Raw genomic sequence first — 23,851 nt, forward strand, 5'->3', positions numbered from 1 at the left:
CACAGAAAACGTGAATTAGATCAGTGATGCTGCTCCACTCAAAGAAAGCCCATGCAAACAATGAAAGCACTGCATCTTGTCTGTGGGTGGAGCCGCCATCCTCTCTTGTTGGTGAAGACTCAATGCCCTGGAGTGAGAGCTGGAGAACAGGGAAGCCCAGAGGGGCATTTAAGGGTGGATGTGAGTTTGAACTGAACCAGAGATTAAGGAGGAGAATCCAGACAGGAAGAGGAAAAAAGCAGCAACTGACAGTCAAAGAGGAGGATTCAATGAAGCGGTGGAGGATTTAGAGGAGATAATACCACAGAGAGGTACTGCACGCTGAAAAGTGGAGAAAATGAGAGAAGTACTGTAGTTCCAGCAGCAAAAGGATAAAGGCAAGAAATATGGTCTGGGACAGAGAAGAGAGATCAAAGTGAGGTAAACACGACAATATAAGAACCCATCACAAATCCTGTGAGTTGAACTCTTAGGGCTATAAGACTCAGCACCAAGCCCAGCAGCAGGAGCTGAGATAGTCAGCTGGCAGAATTTCCAGGCTGGGCAGCAGTTTAGGCTATATACATGACCATGAGAGGTGGCATGGTGGTGCAGTGCTTAGCACTGTCGCCTCACATCTCAGGGACGTGGGTTCACGTCTCCACCGGGGTTCCGTGTGTGTCGAGTTTGCATGTTCTACCCGTGTTGTTATGGGGTTTCTTTTGGGTACTTTCATTTTCCTCCACAGTCCAAAAACATGGTGAGGCTAATTGGAGTTACCAAATTGTCTATAGATGTGCATGTGTGTGTGAATGTGCCCTGCGATTAGCGCCCCATCCTGGGTTGTTCCCTGCCTTGTGCCTCTAGCCTTCGGCATATGCTCTGGATGCCCAGGATAACTGATTTCACCAAATGGATAAAAATCACCCTGAACACAAATATGTAACTCCCTACCTAGTGTACCAGAGAAGTCACAGCACAAGTAATAAATACAGGCTTTTTTAGCAAGCAAAGTAATTAGCGAGACAGAAATCTCCATCTACACAGGAAACGTGGGTAGAGTATGCAAACTACACCCTCCAACCTGGAGGTGCAAGGAAACAGCGGTACCCAGTGAACTGCCATTGAAAACTGACTCTATATTTTCAAAAATATCTTTAGGTACCATTAAGCATACGATTAACATGAGAAACACAGGAAAGTCTATTATCCATATACATCTCATAATAACTACCAACACATTATCAAACATTCATGTAATTCTATGAAAATTTTACATGACTGGTTTCAAGATTAATATTGTACCACCTTCTGAGAATGGTGAACAAACAGAGTCACAGGACACTGGGATGGGCAGAAGGAACAGTCATTTATTTGGGGATGGAGGGGAGGGCAGTGGGGATGGTTGAAAATGAAAGAAGGGGAAAAAAGCACAGAAAAAAATAAACAGGTCACAGGAAGGACTAAACTGTCTCACTTGTCCTGTTACCATGGTGAGTCTCACCAGGCCTGTGGTTTCAGGTTCTATTATTGACTGTTTAGTACATTGAGGGAGTGACTAAATAAATATACTCGGTAACGAGACACAAAAATGATTACAGGAGGCCATCAGTATCCGCAAGTTCAGCATCAACAGATTCAACCAACCATGGTTTTAAAATAGAAATGAAAAGCAAGAACAAATATTTCCAAAGCCAAACTTGGATTATCCGCTATCATAAGGAGGGGAGCGTAATTTTCAGTCAGGTGTGGGGGCGGCTGAAAAGTAACGTGGCTTCATTCATTTTTCATTCACCACAATGCTTTATTGTGCTAATAATAAAAGATGGAAAAATTCAGTATATGAGCCCAAGCTATATACAGTACAAGGCACATTCATCCCATGTTATTTGTGTTGTGTTAGGTATTACAAGTGAGATAAAGATGATTTAAAGTATATGGGAGGATGTGCATAGATTATATGCAAATACTATGTCATTTTATAAAAGGGACTTGGTAGATTTTGGTATTTGTCTTGTAACCACTCTCCCAGGGATAGCAAGGGATAACTATATTCTTAATTTGAATAACAGAAAGCATTAAGAACTAACATGTAATTCACTGCAGTTCAGTAACTGAAGGAAATATTAATTTTCCTCGTGCCAAGACAAACAAGCAACTCAATGAATTTCTCAGAAAAAGCAATCTGTAATAGCAATCTGTAAAAAGATAGATCCTATTCCTTTTCAAATTGATTTGTACAATCAATCGCTCACCAGCTCTTTCCCATTTTAGATGTTTTTAGTGGCACTCACGCCACTCAGTGGCTGTAAGTGCAGTGACTTCTGCCTGCTGTGATGTCATGTGCATACCCTTTGCAGTACGAGGAGTGCAAGAACATAAGATAAGAGGGTGACAATCTGGAAGTATTTTAAGCATTTAACAACAACTAGTAGGACAGCGACTTGCAATCGTTGGAAAAGAAAAAAGTTTTGAGAGATGGAAGTACGAGTAGCATTTAGTGGAACAAAGCCCACCATTTGTTCCAGACTGCAAGTAATATGAAAAAAGCAGTGGATGCCTTGAGACTATTCGCCACTTGTATATGCTCGATTATTGTGGGCAGTGCCCTGAGCAAGGTACTGTACTGTCCCCAAGCACTGCTCCCCGGGCGCTGAATTAGCTGTCCTCTGCTATGTCACATTGTCACATATGGGTTAAATGCAGAGGACAGATTTCATTGTTGTGTGCTGTGTTAACACTGATCACTAAATTCCATTTTTTTTTTGGGGGGGGGGGGGGGCGTGTGGCTCAGTGAGCTAAGCCTGTGTGCCTGTAATCACAAGGCCACCAGTTCGAAACCCTGCCTCAGCCCATCTGTGGGTCCTTGAGCAAGGCCCTTAAGTCCCAGCTCCCTGGGCACCCCAACAGGTGGCTGCCCTTTGCAGACAGCTTGGTCTACAATGAGCAAGTTGAGGGAGGCATAAAAAAGAATTACAATAAAGAGTCAATTCCTGTTTTTGGTGGCTTGATGATTAGGGAAGCGCACTTGTAATTGAAAGATCCCCGACCAGCAAGGCACCACTGAGGTTCCCTGAACAAGGTACTGTTCCATGGGCGCTGAATTGGCTGCCCCCTGCTATGTTACGAAAGTCACATATGGGTTAAATGCAGAGGACACATTCTGTTGTTGCGCACTGTGTGCTGTCGTGTGTTAACAATGACCACTGATCTCTAAATTCTAATCAATTTGAACTGCAAAATGCCTTAAAAATGTTTCCAACAAGATGTACAAACGAAGTGGAACAGTACGTTATGTTTCTATTAGCTTAATTAAATTTTTGTGCATACATTTTTCATTGATTTACTAGTTTAAAATGATTAATAATATATGAAGTATAAGTAATATACAGACGCTCCTCTACTTATGAACTTTCCACTTACGAACTTTCAGACATACGAACTAAGAGGACTGTAAGTCCAAATTGTGTTCATTGCAGACAGGAAGCGGGAGCCCAAACATCTTTTCTGCAGGCCAATTCTGTCTAGTATGACTTCTGGCTGCTACTGTCGCTGTACAGCAGCGTAGCGTGCGTACTCCCAGCATCCTAGTTCTTTGTACTTGTGTATACCCTTAAAATGATGTTGAATAGCGATTTACAAACATTACGAAGTTCCGAATGGCCGTTCGGAACGTATCACGTTCATAAGTTGAGCGGCATCTGTATACATAAGTATCAGAATCTGTATTAGTATCAGCAGTTGTGTATCAGAATCGGATCAGAACTGAGAAAATCTGGGTTAGCACATCCCTTAAAAAAAGGTCAGATAAAATGACACATTTTAAGGTGCACCCAAGCTGCCTAGAGGGGCTCACCTGCCTTATACAGTAAAAACACAAATAACTACAAATGGCGTCTTCTTCAGAAACACTTCCCCTTTTCTGAGGGCATCGCAGGTGGCACACAGACTTAAAGAAGGACTTTACAAGATTTGTTTCTTCTTCGACACCACAGCAGCATAGGTCACATCAGAAGGGGGGCATTCTGAGGGGAGAAAACACACTTATGATGAGAGATCATGGTCTATGAAAGCAGGTCTTATAGGAGACCTTGTGAACTTGAGTTAACAGGCAATCCATCGGTCTCTATCATAGAGCTCATAATTTTTTGTCCATCCATCCATCCATCCATTCTCTGCCACTTATCCAGGTCCAGGTCGTGGCCTCAGCAGTCCCAAATGCCCAGACCTCTCATTCCCCAGCCACCTCCTCGAGCTCTGCTGGGGACACTGAGATGTTCCCAACCCAGCCAAGAGACATAATCTTCCTAGCATCTTCCTGGGTGTGCCACAAGGTCTCCTCCCAGTTGGACGTGCCCAAAGCACCTCCCCAGGAAAGCATCCAGGAGGCATCCCAGACAGATGCCCGATCTACCTCAGCTGGCTCCTTTCAAGGTGGAGGAACAGCAGTTTTACTTCAAGGCCCTCCTGAATGTCTGACCTCCTCACCCTATCTCTTAAGCTAAGCCCAGGCACCCTGGGAAGGAAACTCATTTCTGCTGCCTCTTGCTGTTTCCATGATCTCATTCTTTTGGGCACTTTCTAAAGCTCTTATCCATAGCTTAAGGTAGGGATATAGATATATCAATAGCTTCACACTTTGACCAAGCTTGCTCTTCACTATGACAGACCGGGACAATGTCCACATAACCGTTGATGCTTCTGTCACTCATGAATAAAACCCCAAGATACTCCTCAGCTAGAGGCAGTAACTCACCCCTAAACTAGTGGGGGCAATTCACCCTTTTGTGGTGCAGAACCTTGACCACAGACATGGAAGTGCAGATCCACATCCCGACCGCTCCACAAAACACATGTAGACTAGTTGTGCAAATGTTGTTCTCCCATGAACCCTCCAGTATCCTTGTGAATGTAAAGCACTGGCCAGGTGTTCCATGACAGGAGAGAATCTGCATTGATCAGTACCCTGGCATAGCCCTTCCCAAGGTGGCTGATGAGTGTAATCCTCCCGGGAAATAGAATACATCCTCTGGTACTCTTTCTTAAATACAGTGACCACCACCCCAGTCTACCAATACAGAGGCACTGTCCTCAATTTCAGTGCAATATTGAAAAGGTGTGTCAGCTAAGACAGGCCAGCAAACATCCAAAGGTTTCAAGAATGCAGGGTGAATCTCATCTACCCCTAGAGCGTTAGCATTGAAGAGTTCTTTGACTATGTGATGAGTGAGACCTCAGAGTCCTCTGTCTCTTTTCTGCAAGGAAGGGTGATTTAGGAGGTTCTCAAAGTGCTCGTTCCTCTAGCGACTATATTCCCAGTTCAACTGCATTCCATCCCTGCTGTAAACAACATGGGCAAAGCCCTGCCTCCCCTTCCTGAGTTCCCCGATGGTGTCTCTTTGAAGCTGACCCAAAGCCATATTCCACAGCTAAATTCCCCCCTTCAAATAAGTGTCCAAGCGAAACAGTCACGGGTATGATGATTTCCTCCCAATGACACCCTTTCACTTTTCACTTCATGTTTTTCTTACATGATAAAGGATGGCTTTAGATTCTTACTATTGTACAGGTGAATATTACCTTGTCTGTCCTGTAGATTGACTGAGTTGTATGTCACTTCATCCCCGGGGTCTACAGAGGGCTGGAGAAGGAACAGACACTTTAAATGGACTCTATAATAATGTACAATTACTGTTACACTGTATAAATACAGAGAGGACACACTGTAAATGGATACTATAATCATATACCATTACTGTTGCACTATATAACTACAAAGAGGACACACACTGTAAATGGATACTGTAACAATGTTCCCCATATAATATGCTTACAGAATGTGTCACAGGGAAACATTTTATTTAACTCACAATTTGTGCTGATGGTTTCTTAAAGACCATGGTGTTGTAGATCAGCTCATCCTCGGGCTCTGTATTCTGCTGAGATGAAACAAACACCTAAATCAGCATTAAGTGTTTTCTTAATAAATTTCATCCATGATATACTCTCTCAACTGTCATTTTTGATGCTTTTTCACGCAAAACTGACTTAACAGAGGGTGCGTACATTGTGTAACTTATTTCCAAACTAATGTGAGAGTCAAAGTAGGATATTATTGCAGTTTAATGACACCTATTGATGATCACCACACAGAGCAGAAGAAATGGACACTCACAGGCTGGCTGGGTCTGTATTTGTTACTGATTAACGTTTCTGCAGAGACATAATGGTAATGCGGCACTTCATTCACATCTCAATACAAGCTTTGAGAACTAGGAGTGTTATATGATAAATCAAAATAATTAATTAAAAGGAAAATAATCAATAATCAAATAATGTGGTTCAAATTCTGGATAACTGCTTTAATTATGTTAAAGATATTTCACTCACTGTTTCTTCTTCGCAGAATCCAGATAACCATGACAGTGGCCACCAGCAACAGAAGCAGCACCAGCATCAGCAGAAGGAGCATCTGACTGGAGAAGGAGAAGAGAAGGAAAGTGAAGGTTTAAGACATGCAGGGTTTCATGCAGGATCCATGACAGGTTTATATTTATCCTGGTTTGAATATTTAATGTACACTTTGTAAACAAGTTGACAGAGAAAGAAATGGGTTTGGCAGTTTACCTTGGTGACTGTATGGTGTTCAGATTCTTATTAGTGGTGGAAATCAAGGCACCAGAGGGACATATGGTCACAGCCCATCCTGTTGGGTTCTTTGTTGCTGAAGTCAAATTGTCTCTCTGCTGTGTAGATGAAGTAAAACTTTCTGTCTGCTGTACAGCTGTAGTCGGCTCTCCCTGTTTGGGTGAAACTCCCTCTGCTGTGGAAGACCAGGTCACAGCAGTCAAAGCATTTTAAATAACTTAAACCACACTTATCCAATTCCATAATATACATTTAACAAAAATGAATCTAAAACCAATAAAACTTCCTAATGTATAATAGGCCACAAGAACACCATGCAGTCATAACTGTGTCCATAACATGTTTAATACTACTACTACTACTACTACTACTACTACTACTACTACTACTACTAATAATAATAATAATAATAATAATAATAATAATAATAATAATCCATCCAACCATCCATCATCTCCCGCTTAATCCGGGGTCGGGTCGTGGGGGCAGCAGCCTCAGCAGGGAGACCCAGACTTCCCTCTCCCCGGCCACTTCGTCCAGCTCCTCTGGGGGGATCCCGAGGCGTTCACGCAAACCCCTCCACCACGATAAGGTGTCGGCTCCAGGAGAGGATAATAATAATAATAATAATAATAATAATAACCAGGGCGGCATGGTGGTGCAGTGGTTAGCATTGTTGCCTCACACCTCTGGGATCCGGGTTCGAGTCTCCGCCTGGGTCACATGTGTGTGGAGTTTGCATGTTCTCCCCATGTCGTCGTGGGGTTTCCTCCGGGTACTCCGGTTTCCCCCCATAGTCCAAAAACATGCTGAGGCTTGAGACATGGACTTGCTAAATTGCCCGTACAGTAGGTGTGCATGTGTGAGTGAATGGTGTGTGAGTGTGCCCTGCGATGGGCTGGCCCCCCATCCTGGGTTGTTCCCTGCCTCGTGCCCATTGCTTCCGGGATAGGCTCCGGACCCCCCGCGACCCAGTAGGATAAGCGGTTTGGAAAATGGATGGATGGATGGAATAATACCAAATAACTAACAAATCATAGAATGCATCGATTTAAAATATGTAACACACGGAGTAGTTCGTTTAACCTACAGTCTAATGCTAAATAACAGTCTGTGTCTGTTTAATGTGCAGAGGAGTTAATATAATCTGCAGTGCTGTGAACTGCAGGCAAATATAATAATTCACCTTCCATCACCATCAGCTGTAGATAAACACCATCATCTGCTGCCCCGCGAATCTCTACAGCACACCAGTAAGTGTCAGAGTCCTTTTCCTGCAGGTTCCTCATGGTCACATTAAAGACCAGGTGGGCGGGGTCATCACTGAGTGACACTTTCCCAGCTGCCTGTTTGGAGTCAGAACGTGTCACTGTGGAGCAGGAATTCCACTTAGAACCTCTACACCAGTACTTCACATGGTGTTTATACTTCTGATCATAGTAACATGGGATGGTGACAGATCCTCCTCTCTCTGCAGATTCCCAGCTCACAGTCCTCACAATCTGAGCAGCTGTATGATATCAAAGATAAAAATGTCAGAAGAGCCCCCCCCCTTCACAAATCAACCTACGTTTTATAGCTTTTTTGTCAGTGACATCCCTACATGAACTTGCCAGATGAAAGGAGGAAAATGAAGTACTGTTTGCTTATTTTAGCAATCAAATACTGTACATTCCAACCCACTGATACTGGCAAGAAAATTTGTGAAATTTGTTAAACATCTTACCTTTAACATCTATTAACAGAGACTGAGAGTCGTCCATCTCGCCAATTCCACCAATCTCTACAGCACACCAGTAGATACCAGTGTAACTTGTCTCCAGGTTCCTCATGGTCACATGGAAAACTAGCTGGTCAGGACTATCAGTGATTGACACTTTACTGGAGCTCTGTGGTGAGTCTGTGCGTGTCATGATGGTACAGGAGGACCATAATTGCCCTCTACACCAGTATTTCACATGGTCTTTATACTTCTGATCATAGAAACATGGGATGGTGAGAGATTCTCCACTCTGTGCAGTTAAATACTCAAATGTCCTCACACTTCCACCACCTGCAGGGACATCATGTAAATCAGTGTTTACCAGTTGGTCGATTGCCAAGACATTCCTAGTTGATCACAACATCGTCTTCCACTGAAGACCCCTCCCACCCTCAATGTGCTAAATCAGCCATTACAGCTCTCTAACTCCCCTCATTGTTTTTTTTTTGTTATAGTAGCTCGCAGTGTAAAACTGGTTGGAGACCAAAGGTGTAAATGCCACATGGAGGAATTCACTGTCACGGGCAAAGGATCAGTGTCATGAGTGGCATTCATGGGCTATTCCACCCCCCCCCCCCCCCCCAAATTCCCCCCAGCAAGATACTGTCTCTTCTCATCTAATATTTTTCAATGAAGTAATTCATCCTAAAACTAATAAGCTTCAGGGCCCCTGCCTGCCTGTCCGCTGGCTGGTCAACGCTCACAGGGCAGCTCCGGAGCAGCACTGGAGAGATGTCTTCATGGGAAACAGTGAGACACTGTAATTCCTATTACTCCCAGACAAACCCTCTAGAGGGCGCCACTCCCCCAAGGAATAAATATATATCCATCCATCCATCCATCCATCCATTTTCCAAACCGCTTATCCTACTGGGTCGCGGGGGGGTCCGGAGCCTATCCTGGAAGCAATGGGCACGAGGCAGGGAACAGCCCAGGATGGGGGGCCAGCCCATCGCAGGGCACACTCACACACCATTCACTCACACATGCACACCTACTGTACGGGCAATTTAGCAACTCCAATTAGCCTCAGCATGTTTTTGGACTATGGGGGGAAACCGGAGTACCCGGAGGAAACCCCACGATGGCATGGGGATATCATGCAAACTCCGGAGACATGTAACCCAGGCGGAGACTTGAACCCGGGTCCCAGAGGTGTGAGGCAACAGTGCTAAAGAACAGTTCTAGAGACTTCTGGAGTTGTGGTGAGATGCGCTGTGAGTTGTGGGGGATATTAGCATCATGTGAAGGTAAAACACTGTGCTTGAGCTTTTTAAATGGAGCAGGGAGGTAACAGCAAGTTACCTGTTTTTCTATAACAAAATGTTTCTATATCAATGGACTGTTTACATTAATCAATGAAATTAGCTATGGGGGGCACTGGCCTGTCCCCACTTATTGACAACTTTTTTACTGCCACCATGTACTTACAACCCCCCCCCCCCCCCCAATGTGTCCCCCTGTGAAAATCTTGAGCCCGTCAACCTCCTCTCATTCTATGAGAGACTGTTCTTGTAAATGTGATAAATGATGAAGTTCACTGCATGAGTGAACTCAACTTAGCGACACTTAACTTTATTAGGTACACCTTACCTAATAAAACATTCTTTGCAGAAATTCAACAAGGTAAGTTCTCAGAGTATTTGGTCTATGATCACATCACGGAGTGAGATTTGTGGGCTACACCTTCATGATGTGAATCTCCTGTTCCACCACATTCCATAACTGCTCTATTGGATCATAGTCTGGTAACTGTGGAGGCCATTTGAGGACAGTGAAATTATTGTCATGTTCAAGAATCAGTCTGAGAGGATATGAGCTTTGTGACATGGTGTGTTATCCTCCTGGAAGTAACCATTACAAGCTGGGTACACTGTGCTCACAGGATGGACAAGATCAGCAACAATCCTCAGGTAGACTGTGGGATCTAAATGATGTTCAGTTGGTATTAAGGGGCCCAATCTGTACCACAAAAAAATACCTCACACCATCAGACCACCACCAACAGCCTTAACTGTTCAATTATACAAGGCAAGATGGATCCATCCTTTCATGTTGTTTACAGAACATTCTCAGTCTACCATCTGCCCATCCATAATATCTAATTGCCCCCCCAGCCTGAGCAGTCTAGATCCAGGCCTGATCTAAAACGCTGTTCAATTGGTACTAATTTAGTAATCTATGGCACAAAAATTTCCCTTGCACCATCAGACCAGCACCAGCCTTAATTGCATACTGTAACCATGTTATTCATGCTAAATTCTGACTATCAATCTGAATGTCAAAGCAGAAACTGAGACTCATTTAACCAGCAAAATTGTTCCAAAGTTCTATTTTGGTGAGCCTGTGCCCACTGTAGCCTCTGGTTCCTGTTCTTAGCTGACAGCAGTGGCACCCGGTATTTTTTCTGCTGCTGTAGTCCATCTGCTTCAAGGTTCCTGTTGTGCATTCAGAGATGTTCCCCTGCATAGCTTGCTTGTAACAAGTGGGTATTGGCTCACTGGATTTTATCTAAATTTTGGTTTAATCTTTTTCAAGCCCATTCTCTATAAACCCTAGAGATGGTTGTTTGTGAAAATCTCAGTAGATCAGCAGTTTCTGAAATACTCATACCAGCTCATCTGACACCAACAACCCTGCCACCTTCCAAGTCACATAATTCACCTTTCTTCCTCATTATGGTGTTTGATATGGACATTAGCTGAAGCTCCCGACCTGTATCCATATGATTTAATAGATTGTGTGACGCCCGCTCCGTCCGCTCCTCGTGTGTGCCACGCCCCCTAATTACCCACGTGTGATTTCCTGATCGTGCCCAGTCGTGTCTTGTTTCCTGCTGCCTTGTTTCATGTATTTAAGTTCCTGATTTGTACTAACCCGTGTCTGTCATTGATGTTAGTTGGCGTCTTCTGTTCCCTGCCCCGTTACTCGTAATAAACCCCTTGTTTGCCCTGATTACGGCTTGTCTGCCCGTTTCTGCCTGCTCGCCCGCACGATCGCCACTCTGCCCGCGATCGAGCGTTACAGATTGCATGCATTGTATATATTTTATGCATCGTACTGCTCACTTGATTGGCTGATTAGAAAAATTCTTCAGTGTGAAAACAATCTAATGTCATCTTACAATATTCACGTTTTAAGCTGTTTAATCATATTTACTAATTACTGACTCACATGCCTCCTGCAGACTAGCAACAAATGCATTTACTTACTTCGCAGACACTTTGCTCCAAAGCGACATTCAAGTGAAGCAAATAGCAAATTGCCAACATACATGCTGTCAGTAAGTCAACTGGCATAAGTGCAGCAAGGCTGAGCTTCCAATAAATGCACAGGTACAAGTATAAGCAGGACTGGAGCAGGAGCTACACAAGAACTATACTTCTACACAACATCTACACAACAACCTCTAACAAAGCAAACGTTATAAAGAACAACGTAGACCATAAGAGCAACACTAGTAAGTATCAAGTAATAACAGCCAGTGATGATACTGAATAATTAATGATGCCAAGCAAGAACACAGCAAAACACAGAAAAACACATTGTAATATATTAAGAGGAATTCAATTAATATTAACATTGTTTATTGTTTCTCTAAACAAAAACACACATCTGAAAATACAAACTGATATATTCAGGGATTGCTCTTTTTTCATTGTTTCTGGTGAAGTTATATGAATATTGCGAAATGGTCATTATTTCTGTCTTACCTGCTAGCCTAATGAAGAAGACGTGGAGGAGGAAGAGGAGAGGAGCCATGACTGAGTCTGTCAGAGACCCCAGCCCTCTAAAGACTGGCTCTCTCTTCCTGGTCTGCTCTGATACCACTGATATCCTTTTACGTCTCTGTTCTCAGAAGAAAAAAGGTGCAACACATGCGCCCAGTAACACGCTGCAAATGCGCAGACACTGTGTGATGCGACATGTTCTGTTAAAACAGTCACTGCACGTCATTAAAGTGTCTCTGGGGAGGGTCACTTTGTAACTTTACATGAAAAAGAGGAAGGAAATGACGTCAGTGATGCAGTATGTCAGAAATGGCCACCATCCTATCACACAACAGGACCTCTGTGGATCATCATGAACTCTGTGGAGAAACTGAATCTACAAGACTAAGCCCCATCACTGGAAACATGGGGAACATGGGGGTAGATGCCAGAAGCAAGATAAGTACTTTGTGTCAGTAAGGCAGGCCACAATCAAGCACACAATAGCAAGTACAGCAGTCTCATGCAGAGCAGAATATCAGCAATGGCTACTGAGAGTCCATCACAATAGCAGCACAAAATCACATTTCACAGAAAACCTGAATTAGATCTGACAGTGACTGTGAGCTGTTTTGTTGTGAAATCATATGACAGCATTGTTAGATCCATCAGTGATGCTGCTCCACTCACAGCAAGCAACCAATTAATGCCAAAGGTTGGCTCACATGAGAAGGCCTCTCTGCCTCAGTCCTCACATAATAACCTGCTGACTGTCTGTGGGAGGAGCCACCATCCTATATAGTGGGAGGAGTCTTAAGGTTCTGGAAGGGAGGCAGGCGCAGAAAGCAGAGATGCACAGGTCCAGGAACAGTGGAGGCAACAGAACCACAGTGAGTAACCAGAAGCAGAAACCAGGACAAGACAAGAGGTCTCATACCAAGAGACAAAGACCAACATCAAAATAACAAGACAAGACACAGGGCATAGGACAGAGCAGAGAGATCAAAATCAGGAAAATCGACAAGACAAGAGCCCCCAACAAGTCTAGTTACTCAAACATACAGGAATTTAAGGCTAGGCACCAAATCCTGCAGCCAGGATGTTCCACGATTTAATTCACTGCAACTATTAGCTGGTTATGATGAGGCTACAAATTCAGTTGGAGGCATTTCATAATCAGCTTTAGTTTGGCTAATTACTGTCAACAGCACAGTTTACATTAGGAAGTTACTGGAGTGTCATTATAGAAATATGCTCCCCTGATAATTTTAAGAATTCACTGGTTTCTGGGCACCTCCAGGAGAAAATGGGCAGCATGTAAATCAAATTTAAGGCCTCGGAAAGCAAGCTGAGGTGAGCTTTGGCCCAGCAATATACTTCCCTTTCATTGTCGTGCAACACAGAATTAATCTTATTAATATGCCCTGATGCCCAAAAAGTTTGAGATGTTTATTTTTGAGTGTGGAGTCACGTGACTGTGGCAAAGAGGAGACAAAATGACATACAGCTTATAAATAGTCTGTTCCACTTTCAGCAAAGCCTGCATACGCCCCGTTGTTTGGCTCTGTAGCCAACTGCCTGCATTTCACTTCTGCTAAACTGTACAGAGAGCCGTGTTGGTAAGTGTGGGTCACCAGCTTCAAAGGGGGAATAAACTGCCAAAGCCACCAGTGACAAAGTGTCAATCTTCACACCCGGCCTCAAGTGACACGTACATCAATACATCTGTTTGCAAGTAAACATGCTGCACATTTTCCATCACATGCTTAGTGTGAATCTTTATTTTATACATTCAAAAATTCAGCAGTGAATAATGTACAATATCCTACAGCTGTGCCGGTCGATGCTCCAGACGAGCTTCAAACTTTAGTTACTTTTTCTTGCCTGGGGGGGGGGGGGGTAATGTGGCGCTGGTAGTTTGCTAAGTTGGTGTCCCCTCAGAAGATGGTGCCCTAGGCAGCCCCTTATGTCGCCTAATATGTTGACCAGCATTGTTCAGTGACTAGACCATTTTAATCAGGTAAGGAAAAAAAGAAATTATAACCATCAGAACAATAGAATGCATGAAAGAGGATGTTTGTGCTCATGTCACTTCCTCCTTCTCTCTGATCCAAACTTGGCCTAATTATGTCTTTTGGCCCTGCTGTCCTTATTCGGCCTGAAAATAGACACATTTATCTGGCTGAGCAGCAGGGGGCGCTGTGACACAGTGAGCACCATGCTACCTCACTTCCTGTCTGCCTGTGTGTCATTTGTATTTTCTCTCTCTCTCTCTTTCCCCCCAAAGACCTGCAGCTTAGCTAAGCTGCTCTCTCCACGTTCCCTGCTGTGTCTGTGTGTGTCTCTGGGTCCCTGTCCATCCCCTGCCCTCTTCTCCAGGTTCCTCCTGACCCCACACTGGATAACTGCTAATGGGGAACAGACAGTGTGTAATGTGACCCAAACCATGGCCAGTTACTACAGGGTGTGTGGATGATCCCTTACTCACAGTGTGGTGAAAAGGTGAGCTTCTTTTCACTGATATCTTAATTGAATATGATTCCTTTGTTTTCTGATGCCAGCATTGTTTGTTTATCTATTTGTTTCATGCATAAACACTGTAGGGGATCTAACTTCACCTCTTTTGTTTTTGTTCCTGACACATGGCCTCATTAAAATTACATGCCAGTAGTTTCTTACTGTTGCTCAAATCACACTTGAAACAGCATGATTGAATATGACATACTGTATATTCCAGTTTCAACATAGTGAGTTTCATCATCCGGATTTAGTCTGAGATAAAAGGCCACGATTCAGCTACTTACTGCAGTAGCTCCATATTCTCATCATAGCTACAATGGTGCAGATTAAGGAGACAAGGTCAGTGGCTGAGTTCAGAGTAAAATCCAGAGGTCGCCCTCTAGTGGAAATAATCAGGAAGCTCAGGTTAACCATACCAGTGGACATTATAATTTTTTTAGGAGATTTAACAAAAAACAAGTGTATGTTCTACAGGTTTTCATCCATCCATCCATCCATTTTCCAAACCGCTTATCCTACTGGGTCGCGGGGGGGTCCGGAGCCTATCCCGGAAGCAATGGGCACGAGGCAGGGAACAACCCAGGATGGGGGGCCAGCCCATCTCAAGGCACACTCACACACCATTCACTCACACATGCACACATACGGGCAATTTAGCAACTCCAATTAGCCTCAGCATGCTTCACAATGAGTGCCTATTTAAACTTATCTACCTACCTAATGATAAAAAGCATTAACCATCAATGTACGCAAAACGAATACATAAATGAAATTGCACACATATTAAACCTACTGTATAAGCATGAAATAAATGCCAATTTTTAAGCACTTTACCTGTTTTGAGGTGAGCTAGAGGCATACTGGAAGGGGCGGGTGGAGAGGAGGAGGGATGGAGGGGTTATTGTTGGTGACGTGTCTCAATCTATACTGTACGAGTTTTAGCAGGTCTCCTTGGTTTTGTCGTGTTCCATGTTTTTGGTTGAATTACAGCTAGATTTTTGTCAACAACCCGATCGAATTAAATGAGCCTTGACCCATACAGCATTTAGTAGTTTAAGTTGAGGTAAATTCGACAGACCGGTGTGACGTCCAAGTTGGTCGAGTCAAGAGGCGTTCGAGTTCCAAGCTTCTACTGTATAGGAATAACTCAGAACAGAATGGGGAATGATGTAGGAAAAATGAACTCAAATAATTTGCCTCCACCAATATGTTGGGAAATGAAGTATTAATCAGTAGTAGACTACATCCACTTCCTGCGCAAACTCATTTTGGCATAATGCTTTCTTGAATCAGCGTGCAGAAGCGCGATCAAGCCCTATTCTAGTCTGTCTTAGGAAATAACCATGCCTTAAGCCCAGGGACGGATTATGGGTTGTGTGGGTCCCTGGGCAAAACGTTCGCGAGGGCCCCCCCCCCCACCACCAGCACCACCACCACAACCACCATAATTCAAGGGCCCTTGGCAGCCAAACGCCCTCCCTATAGGGTCAGGGGCCCTTGTAGGCAGAGGATCAAAGAATGTAGGCCCTCTAAAATAGACAAATGAAAATACATTGTTGATAAGCGTTGCAAATTGTTTTGGGCTAGGGGCCCCTGGGCAGCGGCCCTGCTGGCCCGGTCCGTAATCCGTCCCTGCTTAAGCCTACAATGTAACAAAAGCTAATTAAATCTTTCATGGTTGCACATTTCTTGCCTCACATTGGAATTGGGAATCCTGGGTAAGGACATAGTCCTTGCAACTGACAATGGCTCAAATGTGGTGGCAGTATTTAAGGACTACGTCAGGCTTTCCTGAGCAAGGCATAACATTAACTTGGCTTTGAAACATGCATTTGACCACTAAGATGAGGAGACCCCAGGGCATAATAGGGCAGGGGCGCGGTGGCAGTGGTGGTTTAATGGTTAGGGAAGTGCACTTGTAAGTGGAAAAACTTCTGGTTCAAATCCCTGATCAGCAAGGCACCACTGAGGTACCTGGAACAAGGTCCACCCCAACCCTCAAGCACTGCTTCCTAGGTGCCTTAATTAGCTGCCCCCTGCTGATTCACATATGAGCTAAATGCAGAGGATACATTTCATTCTTGTGTGCTGTGGCATGTCATGACCGTATTCTATTCTAGTCACACCCTTCAAAAGAGCAGGGTAATATATTTTACAGTGCTGTCATGCCTGTCTATCTACTTATGTAATTCTAAAATATAATATAAATCAACATAATAAATTAACTTGAAACTGTTGACTGTTGTAGAAAATGAATGGCAAAGACTGTGTTTGTGTTCATTTTAACAGTTTCAAGCTCTCAGTCTGTTCTCTGTCTTCTAGCAGGAGATGACAGGTGAACTAGTTCCAGTTGCCAGTAGATTGCTGGCAATTCCTAAGAACTTCCCTGTCACAGAGGGGTTTTAGCTTTACTGGGAGGCTAATTGAGGAGAGGTGCACCAGCTTAAATTCAGAAAATGTGAACAGTCTCTTCTTCCTCCATAGCAACATACTGACTAATAAGTGTTAGCAAGTGCTTTGACGGATGATGTTAGTTTTAGTGTCAGTTTCATGTCAATGATTTCAAAGTTTTAAAACTGGATACTTGTACTTGTCAGGGGTAATGTCGTGCACTAAGGCACCCGGAACACAGACAGAAGCGCAGGACGGCAGAAGTCGGGGAAACACGGGGTTTAAACGAAAAGCAAAGCAAACGCAGATGGACAATACAATGACCGGACTGAGGAAACAAACTGAAACACAGACTGAATACATTGGACTAAGGACAGCAACAGGAAACAGCTGGTGAACATGTGGAATCCACACGGGGTTAACGAGGAGGCATGGCACACGGAAGGAGCAGACGATCGGGGCAAGACAGGTACCTTGAGGCTACATTCTTTGCTCTAAATTTTGTTTAAAACAGAAAAGCATGACTTTTCAAAGAATGAGTTATAATAATAATTATCAGAATTACAAACTTTATTCTTTATTTTTACATACTGTACACAAGCCCAGAGCTGTGCTTTTTGTATTGAGGGAAAGGGTATAAATGACAAATTGCAAATTTAAAAAATGTTATTCAATTTATATTGTCCTGGCCCCTCGTTCCTTAACATTGTTCTTTACTGTTGTCCTACAAGGTTATTTGTCAACTGATTAAGAGTGTAACTATGGGACTTTTCATGGCACTGTAAAAATAATTTTTCACATGTAAAATACAACATTAGACATGTCATGTTTGGGTTTAAGTTCAGGTAACATAAACATTGGATTAAAATTTTTTTTTTTTATTTTTCATGGGATTCATTTTTTTGTGGGAGCAGGATGGTATTCGAGTGAAAATCCACCCCCATATCACCCTCTACTCTTGTGGGTAGTGACAGCAAAACCTGGAGGCGTGTGACTGGGCAGAATGGCCCCCATCTGAAATTGAGCGGTGCTCTGTTATTGGATTTCTGTACTAATCATGATTTGTCAACGATGAACACTGTGATTGAACGTAAGGGTGTTCATAAGTGTAGTTCAGGTAAAGGGAAGAGCTGAGCTGCGACCTAATCGCCACCTGGTGTTGAGTTGATTCCAATGGCAGGGGGGGATGCTATATAGACCTGGTAGACCCAACCACATAATGCGGACGTGCTGGGAGCGTATGGTGGACGGCCTTGTCTGGGAGATCTTTAACTCACACCTCCAGCAAAACTTCTGTTGCATCCAGAGGGAGCCAGGGTACATTGAGCCTGAATGGGCCGTGTTCCGGGACTCCATTGCTAAGGCAGCTGTGCGGAGCTGTGGCCATACGGTGTTGGTGCCTGTTGCTGCGGCAATCCCTAAACTCACTGGTGGACAGGAGCTTTAAAGGGAGCTGTGAGGCAGAGGAAGGAGGCCTTCAGGGCTTGGTTAGCTTCTGGGACTCCGGAAGCAGCTGACAGACACTGGATGGCCTAGAAGAATGAAACTTTGGCAGAAGGGAAGCAAAAAGGGGCAATTCAAGGGTGGAAGAGGAAGAAAAGCGACAACTGACAGTCAGAGGAGGATTCAATGCAGCAGTGAAGGACTTAGAGGAGACAGTACAACAGGGAGTCACCACAGGCTGAAAAGAGGACAAAACAAGAGGATCAGTACCAGCAGCAAAAGGACAAAGGCAAGAAACAGGGTCTAGGACAGAGCAGAGAGATCAAAGTGAGGGAAACACGGTGATAGAGATCGTCAGCTGGCAGCATTTCCAGGCTGGGTCACAGTTTACGGAGTATAATCACCTCAAACACAAATATGTAACTCTGTCTCCCCCTAGTGCACCAGAGACGTCACAGCAGTAAATAAATACAGGTCATTTTACCAGAAGAAATTAATTAACGAGACAGAAATCTCCATCTACACATGAAACACGGGAAGAACATGTAAACTGCACCCTTAAACCTGGAGTTGAAAACTCACTCTACATTTACAAACATAACTTTAGGAAGCATAATATAGCACAGATAACATTAACGGGAGAAATACAGGAAAATCTATTATCCATATTAATCTCATAATTAATAACATTGCGATCAAACATTAATGAAATTCCATGATAATTTTACACCAGTGGTTCCCAGAATGATATTGTACCACCTTCTAAACATGATGAACAGAAGCACAGGACACTGGGGTGGGCGGAAGGAACAGGCATTTATTTGGGGATGATGGGGGGGGGGGCACTGGAGATGACTGAAAATGAAAGACAGCCTCAAAAAGGGGAAAAAAGCACAGAAAAAACAAACAGGTACTGGGTCACAGGAAGGACTAAACTGTCTCACTTGTCCTGTTGCCATGGCGAGTCTCACCAGGCCTGTGGTTTCAGGTTCTATTATTGACTGTTTAGTACATTGAGGGAGTGACTAAATAAATATACTCGGTAACGAGACACAAAAATGATTACAGATGGCCCTCAGTATCCGTAAGTTCAGCATCCAAGGATTCAACCACGGATTGAAAACAGAAACAAAATGCAAAAACAGAAATTCCCAAAAAGCAAGACTTTTGCCACGTGCCAAACACTATGTCGAAAGTTAAATTTAGGGAGGCTATCATAATTTTCAGTCAGATGTGGGGGCAGCTGAATAGTAACGTGGCTGAATGCCAGAGATACTCTCCTTTCCCGTTACCCACGTTGCTTTATGTATTCTCAGTTTTAATAACAAGCATTAAGAGATAACATATAATTCACTGCAGTTTAGTAACTGGAAAAAAAATATAAATTTTCCTCATGTCAAGACAAACAACTCAGTTAGTTCCTCCAAAAAAAAAGGTCTGATAAAGTGACACATTTTAAGATGCACCCAGGCAGTCTTGGGGGTGGTGGGGGGGGGGGGGGGGGGTTAGACGGGTCATCAAATGGGGAAGAACACAAATAACCACAAATGGCGTCTCCTTCAGATACACTTCCCCTTTTCTGAGGACATTGCAGGCAGCAGACAGACTTAAAGAAGGACTTCAAGAGATCCGATCCTTCTTCGATACCACAGCAGCATAAGTCACATCAGAGGGGGGGCATTCTGAGGGGAGAAAACACACTTATGATGAGAGATCATGGTCTCTGAAAGGGGGTCTCACAGGTGACCTTATGAACTCCACTTAATAGCAGTACATCTGTCCCTGTCACAGAGCTGGTGTTTCATCCCTCCATTCATTCTCCACCATTTATCCAGGTCGAGGTTGCGGCGTCAGCAGTCCCAAATTACCAGATCTCTCCTTCCCCAGTCACCTCCTCCAGCTAAGAGGCATAATCATCCCAGCATATCTTGGGTGTGCCCCATGGTCTCCTCTTATTTGGACCTGCCAAAAGCACCTCCCCATCCAGGAGGCATCCCAGACAGATGCTGATCAACCTCAGCTGGCTTCTTTCAATGCGGAGGAGCAGCAGCTCTACTTGAAGTCCCTCCTGAATCTCTAAGCTGAGTCCAGATGCTCTGTGAAGGAAACTCATTTCTGCTGCTTGCTTCTATGGTCTCATTCTTGTGGGTACTCCCTAAAGGTCTTGACTATAGATTAGAGTAGGAATGTAGATCAACCAGTAAATTGATAGCTTCACATTTTAACTCGGTTTGCTCTTCATTATGACAGACCAGGACAATGTCCACATAACTTGTTGATGCTTCCCTCATTCGTGAACAATACCATGAAATATTTAAACTCCTCAGCTTAAGCCTGCGCAGAACCTTGACCACAGACTTGTACGTTCTGATCAGCATCCCGGGTGCTCCACAAAACAAATATAGATTAGTTCAGCAAACTCCCATGAACCCTCCATTATTATTCTGAATGTAATGAGCTGGTCCAGTGTTCCATGACCAGGATGAAATCCACATTGTTTCTCCTGGATCTAATGGATGGAACCTACTCTCCAGTACCCTGGCATCAGCCTTTCCAGACTGGCTGAAGTTGGAATACAGCCTTCGTTTATCCTTTCTTGAATATTGGGACCACCACCCCAGTCTACCAATTCAGAGGCACTATCCTCAGCTTTATGTAATGCTGAATAGGCGTGTCAGCCAAGAAATCCCAGCAACATCCAGAGCCTCCAAGGAAGGTATGTCAGTGAGATTTAGGAGTTCGTCAAAGTGCTCCTTCTCCTACCTGACTATACGCCCAGTTGAAGAACATTCCATCCCTGGTGCAAACTCCTTGGGGGAAACCCTGCTTTCCCCTCCTTAGTTCCCTGTTGGTTTGCCTTCTCTTTGAAGCTGATACAAAAGTCATTTTCCACAGCTCAACTTCTCTCTTCCCCCAACTGTCTAAGCCATACATTCACAGATCTGATGATTTCCTCCCAGTGACACCCTTCCAGCTTTCACTTTTGTTACACCTGCAAGAGGTAAAGTTCCCCAGTAGGAGAACTGAGACCGCAGAGAAGGTGTGATGTTCCATGAAGCACAGACAACATTTATAGCCCATCGTCGATGAGGGGCGACCCTCTTGTTCACACTGAAACTCTCTGGCACCGAACCGGGGGGCTATGAGAACCTACACTTGTATAACGCCTCTCACCCACAGCAACTCCAGAGTCCAGCATCTTTCCAGGAATTGCTTTCTGTGCACTGAAGTGAACCTGACTATACCTGGAGAGTTTCTCTTGACGTTACACACTATCTGAGGCTCCTTTCCCACCAGTGAGGTTGTGTTCCATGTCTCTAAAACCAGTTTTATTAACAGGAATCTGTATGTAAAGGCCCTACCTTTGACTGCCGCTTAATTCACGTTCTCATAGCCTCTTATGGCTTCTCCTACAGGTGGAGGCCCCACCAGAGAACAGTCTTATGTAACTCATTCAGGCTGTGCCCAGGCGGCCACTGGGTGAAGGCTTGGCCACCATGCATTCTCAAACAAGATGCCCTCCCCCCAGGCCTGGCACCAGGGTGGGGCCTTGGTTTCCCTGTTTTAGGTGAGGATTCTATTTCCATGTTTTTGTCCTTCACAAGGGTCATTGGGATCACACTGAGTCTGGCCTCTCAGTTTGGACCAATTCACCTTTGGAGATCCTACCAGGGACAATTTCTCCTAACATCTCCTAGGATCACTGGGACACACAAACCCTTCCACTATGGTAAAGTGAAGATTGATCATTTCATGTTTTTCTTACATCCTAATAGTTGGCTTTAGGTTATTGTAGTTTCATATTTGCTATTGTTATACTGGTGAATCTTACCCTGCTTGTCCTGGAGAGTTACTCTGCTGAATGTCATTTTATCCCCGGGGTCTACAGAGGGCTGAAGAAAGAACAAATAATGTAGATGGACACTGTAATAATGGCCCATTACTGTTACACTGTATAATTACAGAGAGGACACACACTGTAAATGGAAATTGTAATTATACAAGATTCGCCATTTAATCTAGTTACAGAATGTGTCACATTTGAATATTCATACCACTTACATGACTGAGGTAAGTAAAAATCATTTGATTTAACTAAAGGGAAACATTTTATTCAACTCACACTTTGGGCTGAAGGTTCCTTAAAGACCATGCTGCTGTAGACCAGCTCATCTCCAGTATCTGTGGTCTGCTGAGATGAAACAACGACATATATCAGCATTTATCCTTTTCATAATAAATTTAATCCATTATGAACTCTCAGCTGTGTCATTTTGAATTAATTTTCACAGGAAACTGACTTCGTAGAGTGTGTGTACAGTATATTTCTTTTACCTATTCCCAAACTAATGTGAGAGTTAAAACAGGGCATTAATGCAGTATAATGCAACAAACACACAGAGCAGATGCAGAAATGGACACTCACAGGGTGGCTGGGTCTGTTTCTGTTACTGATCAGCGTTTCTGCAGAGACATGATGGTAAAGCTGAGCTTCATTCACATCGGTGCTGATCAATACAAGCTCTGAGAACTAAAATTACTATATGATTAATCAAATTATTAATTAAAAAGAAAAAACATCAATAATCACATAATGTACTTCAAATTCTGGGTTTAATCGTTAGCTTTTCTCACTGGTTCTTCTTCGCAGAATCCAGATAACCATGACAGTGGCCACCAGCAACAGTAGCAGCATCAGAATCAGCAGAAGGAGCATCTGACTGGAGAAGGAGCAGAGAAGGAAAGTGAAGATTTAAGACATGCAGGGTTTCATGCAGGATCCATGACAGGTTTTTACTTATCCTGGTTTGAATATTTAATGTACACTTTTTAAACAAGTTTACAGAGAAAGAAATGGGTTTGGCAGTTTACCTTGGTGACTGTGTGGTGGAAGAATCCTCATTAGTGGTGGAAGTCAAGGCACCAGAGGGACGTGTGGTCACAGCCCATCCTGTTGGGTGGTTTGTTGCTGAAGTTAAACCGTCTCCCTGCTGTGCAGATGAAGTAATACTTTCTGTCTGCTGTAAAGCTGTAGTCAGCTCTCCCTGTTTGGGCGTTTGTGAAACTCCTTTTGCTGTGGAAGACCAGAAGGCTATTCCACAAAATTAAAAGCCGGAAGACTGTCCAAAAGGAATGCTTCTTACCTAAGCTGTTATTAGAATATCATGATTTCTGGATTAATTTATCCAACCAACTGAGAAATCTTGTTTTGTGGAATACCCCCAGCTCAAAACAGCAGTCAAACCATTTCATATAACTTAAATTATATGTATGCAATTTCATAATCCATCCATCTATCCATTTTCCAAACCGACTATCCTAATGGGTCGCGGGGGGTCCGGAGCCTATCCTGGAAGCTTTGGGCACGAGGCAGGGAACAACCCAGGATGGGGGGCCA

At 43.7% G+C, this 23,851-nt stretch overlaps 2 protein-coding genes and 1 long non-coding RNA gene across 10 annotated transcripts in view; 1 reads left to right on the plus strand and 2 right to left on the minus strand.

Moving 5' to 3' along the window:
- The window catches only part of LOC125739935 (uncharacterized), a 148,532-nt gene that overhangs the window by 11,760 nt on the left and 112,921 nt on the right, over positions 1 to 23,851 (plus strand). For 3 of the 6 annotated variants that reach the window (XR_007397389.1, XR_007397392.1, XR_007397394.1), the window contains 4 exons: positions 6,386 to 6,524; positions 12,110 to 14,601; positions 17,217 to 17,479; positions 21,870 to 22,021. This is a non-coding gene — a long non-coding RNA (uncharacterized LOC125739935). Of the gene's footprint in view, positions 1 to 6,385; positions 6,525 to 12,109; positions 14,602 to 17,216; positions 17,480 to 21,869; positions 22,022 to 23,104; positions 23,213 to 23,851 lie in introns of those variants that run through there. The other 3 variants (XR_007397393.1, XR_007397391.1, XR_007397390.1) reach the window with 3 other exon arrangements.
- Positions 1,337 to 12,229, minus strand: LOC125739929 (CMRF35-like molecule 8). Of its 2 annotated transcripts, XM_049010498.1 has the most exons (9): positions 12,103 to 12,229; positions 8,354 to 8,680; positions 7,814 to 8,137; positions 6,607 to 6,802; positions 6,370 to 6,455; positions 6,155 to 6,192; positions 5,850 to 5,918; positions 5,560 to 5,620; positions 1,337 to 4,004 (listed from the first exon to the last, which is right to left on the minus strand). In XM_049010498.1, the coding sequence occupies exons 1-9, from the start codon at positions 12,149 to 12,151 to the stop codon at positions 3,943 to 3,945; spliced, it is 1,212 nt and encodes a 403-aa protein (XP_048866455.1). In that variant the 5' UTR covers positions 12,152 to 12,229; the 3' UTR covers positions 1,337 to 3,942. The 2 variants fall into 2 exon arrangements, with proteins under 2 accessions (XP_048866455.1, XP_048866456.1); XM_049010499.1 differs by lacking the exon at positions 12,103 to 12,229 and having other exon boundaries at positions 7,814 to 7,973; positions 8,354 to 8,464.
- Positions 19,251 to 23,851, minus strand: part of LOC125739928 (CMRF35-like molecule 8) — an 88,325-nt gene continuing 83,724 nt past the window's right edge. For both annotated transcript variants that reach the window (XM_049010497.1, XM_049010496.1), the window contains exons 4-9: positions 23,326 to 23,527; positions 23,089 to 23,174; positions 22,880 to 22,917; positions 22,577 to 22,645; positions 22,286 to 22,346; positions 19,251 to 20,135 (exon numbers count right to left, since the gene is read on the minus strand). In XM_049010497.1, coding sequence (XP_048866454.1) covers positions 20,074 to 20,135; positions 22,286 to 22,346; positions 22,577 to 22,645; positions 22,880 to 22,917; positions 23,089 to 23,174; positions 23,326 to 23,527 — 518 coding nt within the window. In that variant the 3' untranslated portion in view covers positions 19,251 to 20,073. The remainder of the gene's footprint in view (positions 20,136 to 22,285; positions 22,347 to 22,576; positions 22,646 to 22,879; positions 22,918 to 23,088; positions 23,175 to 23,325; positions 23,528 to 23,851) is intronic.

This window comes from Brienomyrus brachyistius, chromosome 4 (genome assembly GCF_023856365.1).
Source record: "Brienomyrus brachyistius isolate T26 chromosome 4, BBRACH_0.4, whole genome shotgun sequence".
Taxonomy (NCBI): domain Eukaryota; kingdom Metazoa; phylum Chordata; class Actinopteri; order Osteoglossiformes; family Mormyridae; genus Brienomyrus; species Brienomyrus brachyistius.

What these genes read in the sequence shown, in the direction of transcription:
- LOC125739929 (XM_049010498.1), bottom strand. Translation starts at nt 12,151, where the DNA reads ATGGCTCCTCTCCTCTTCCTCCTCCACGTCTTCTTCATTAGGCTAGCA. An exon ending in AACACCATACAGTCACCAAG is followed by an intron (nt 6,456 to 6,606) that starts GTAAACTGCCAA and finishes CTCCTTCTCCAG; the next exon opens with TCAGATGCTCCTTCTGCTGA. An exon ending in CAATCTACAGGACAGACAAG is followed by an intron (nt 4,005 to 5,559) that starts GTAATATTCACC and finishes TTCTCCCCTCAG; the next exon opens with AATGCCCCCCTTCTGATGTG.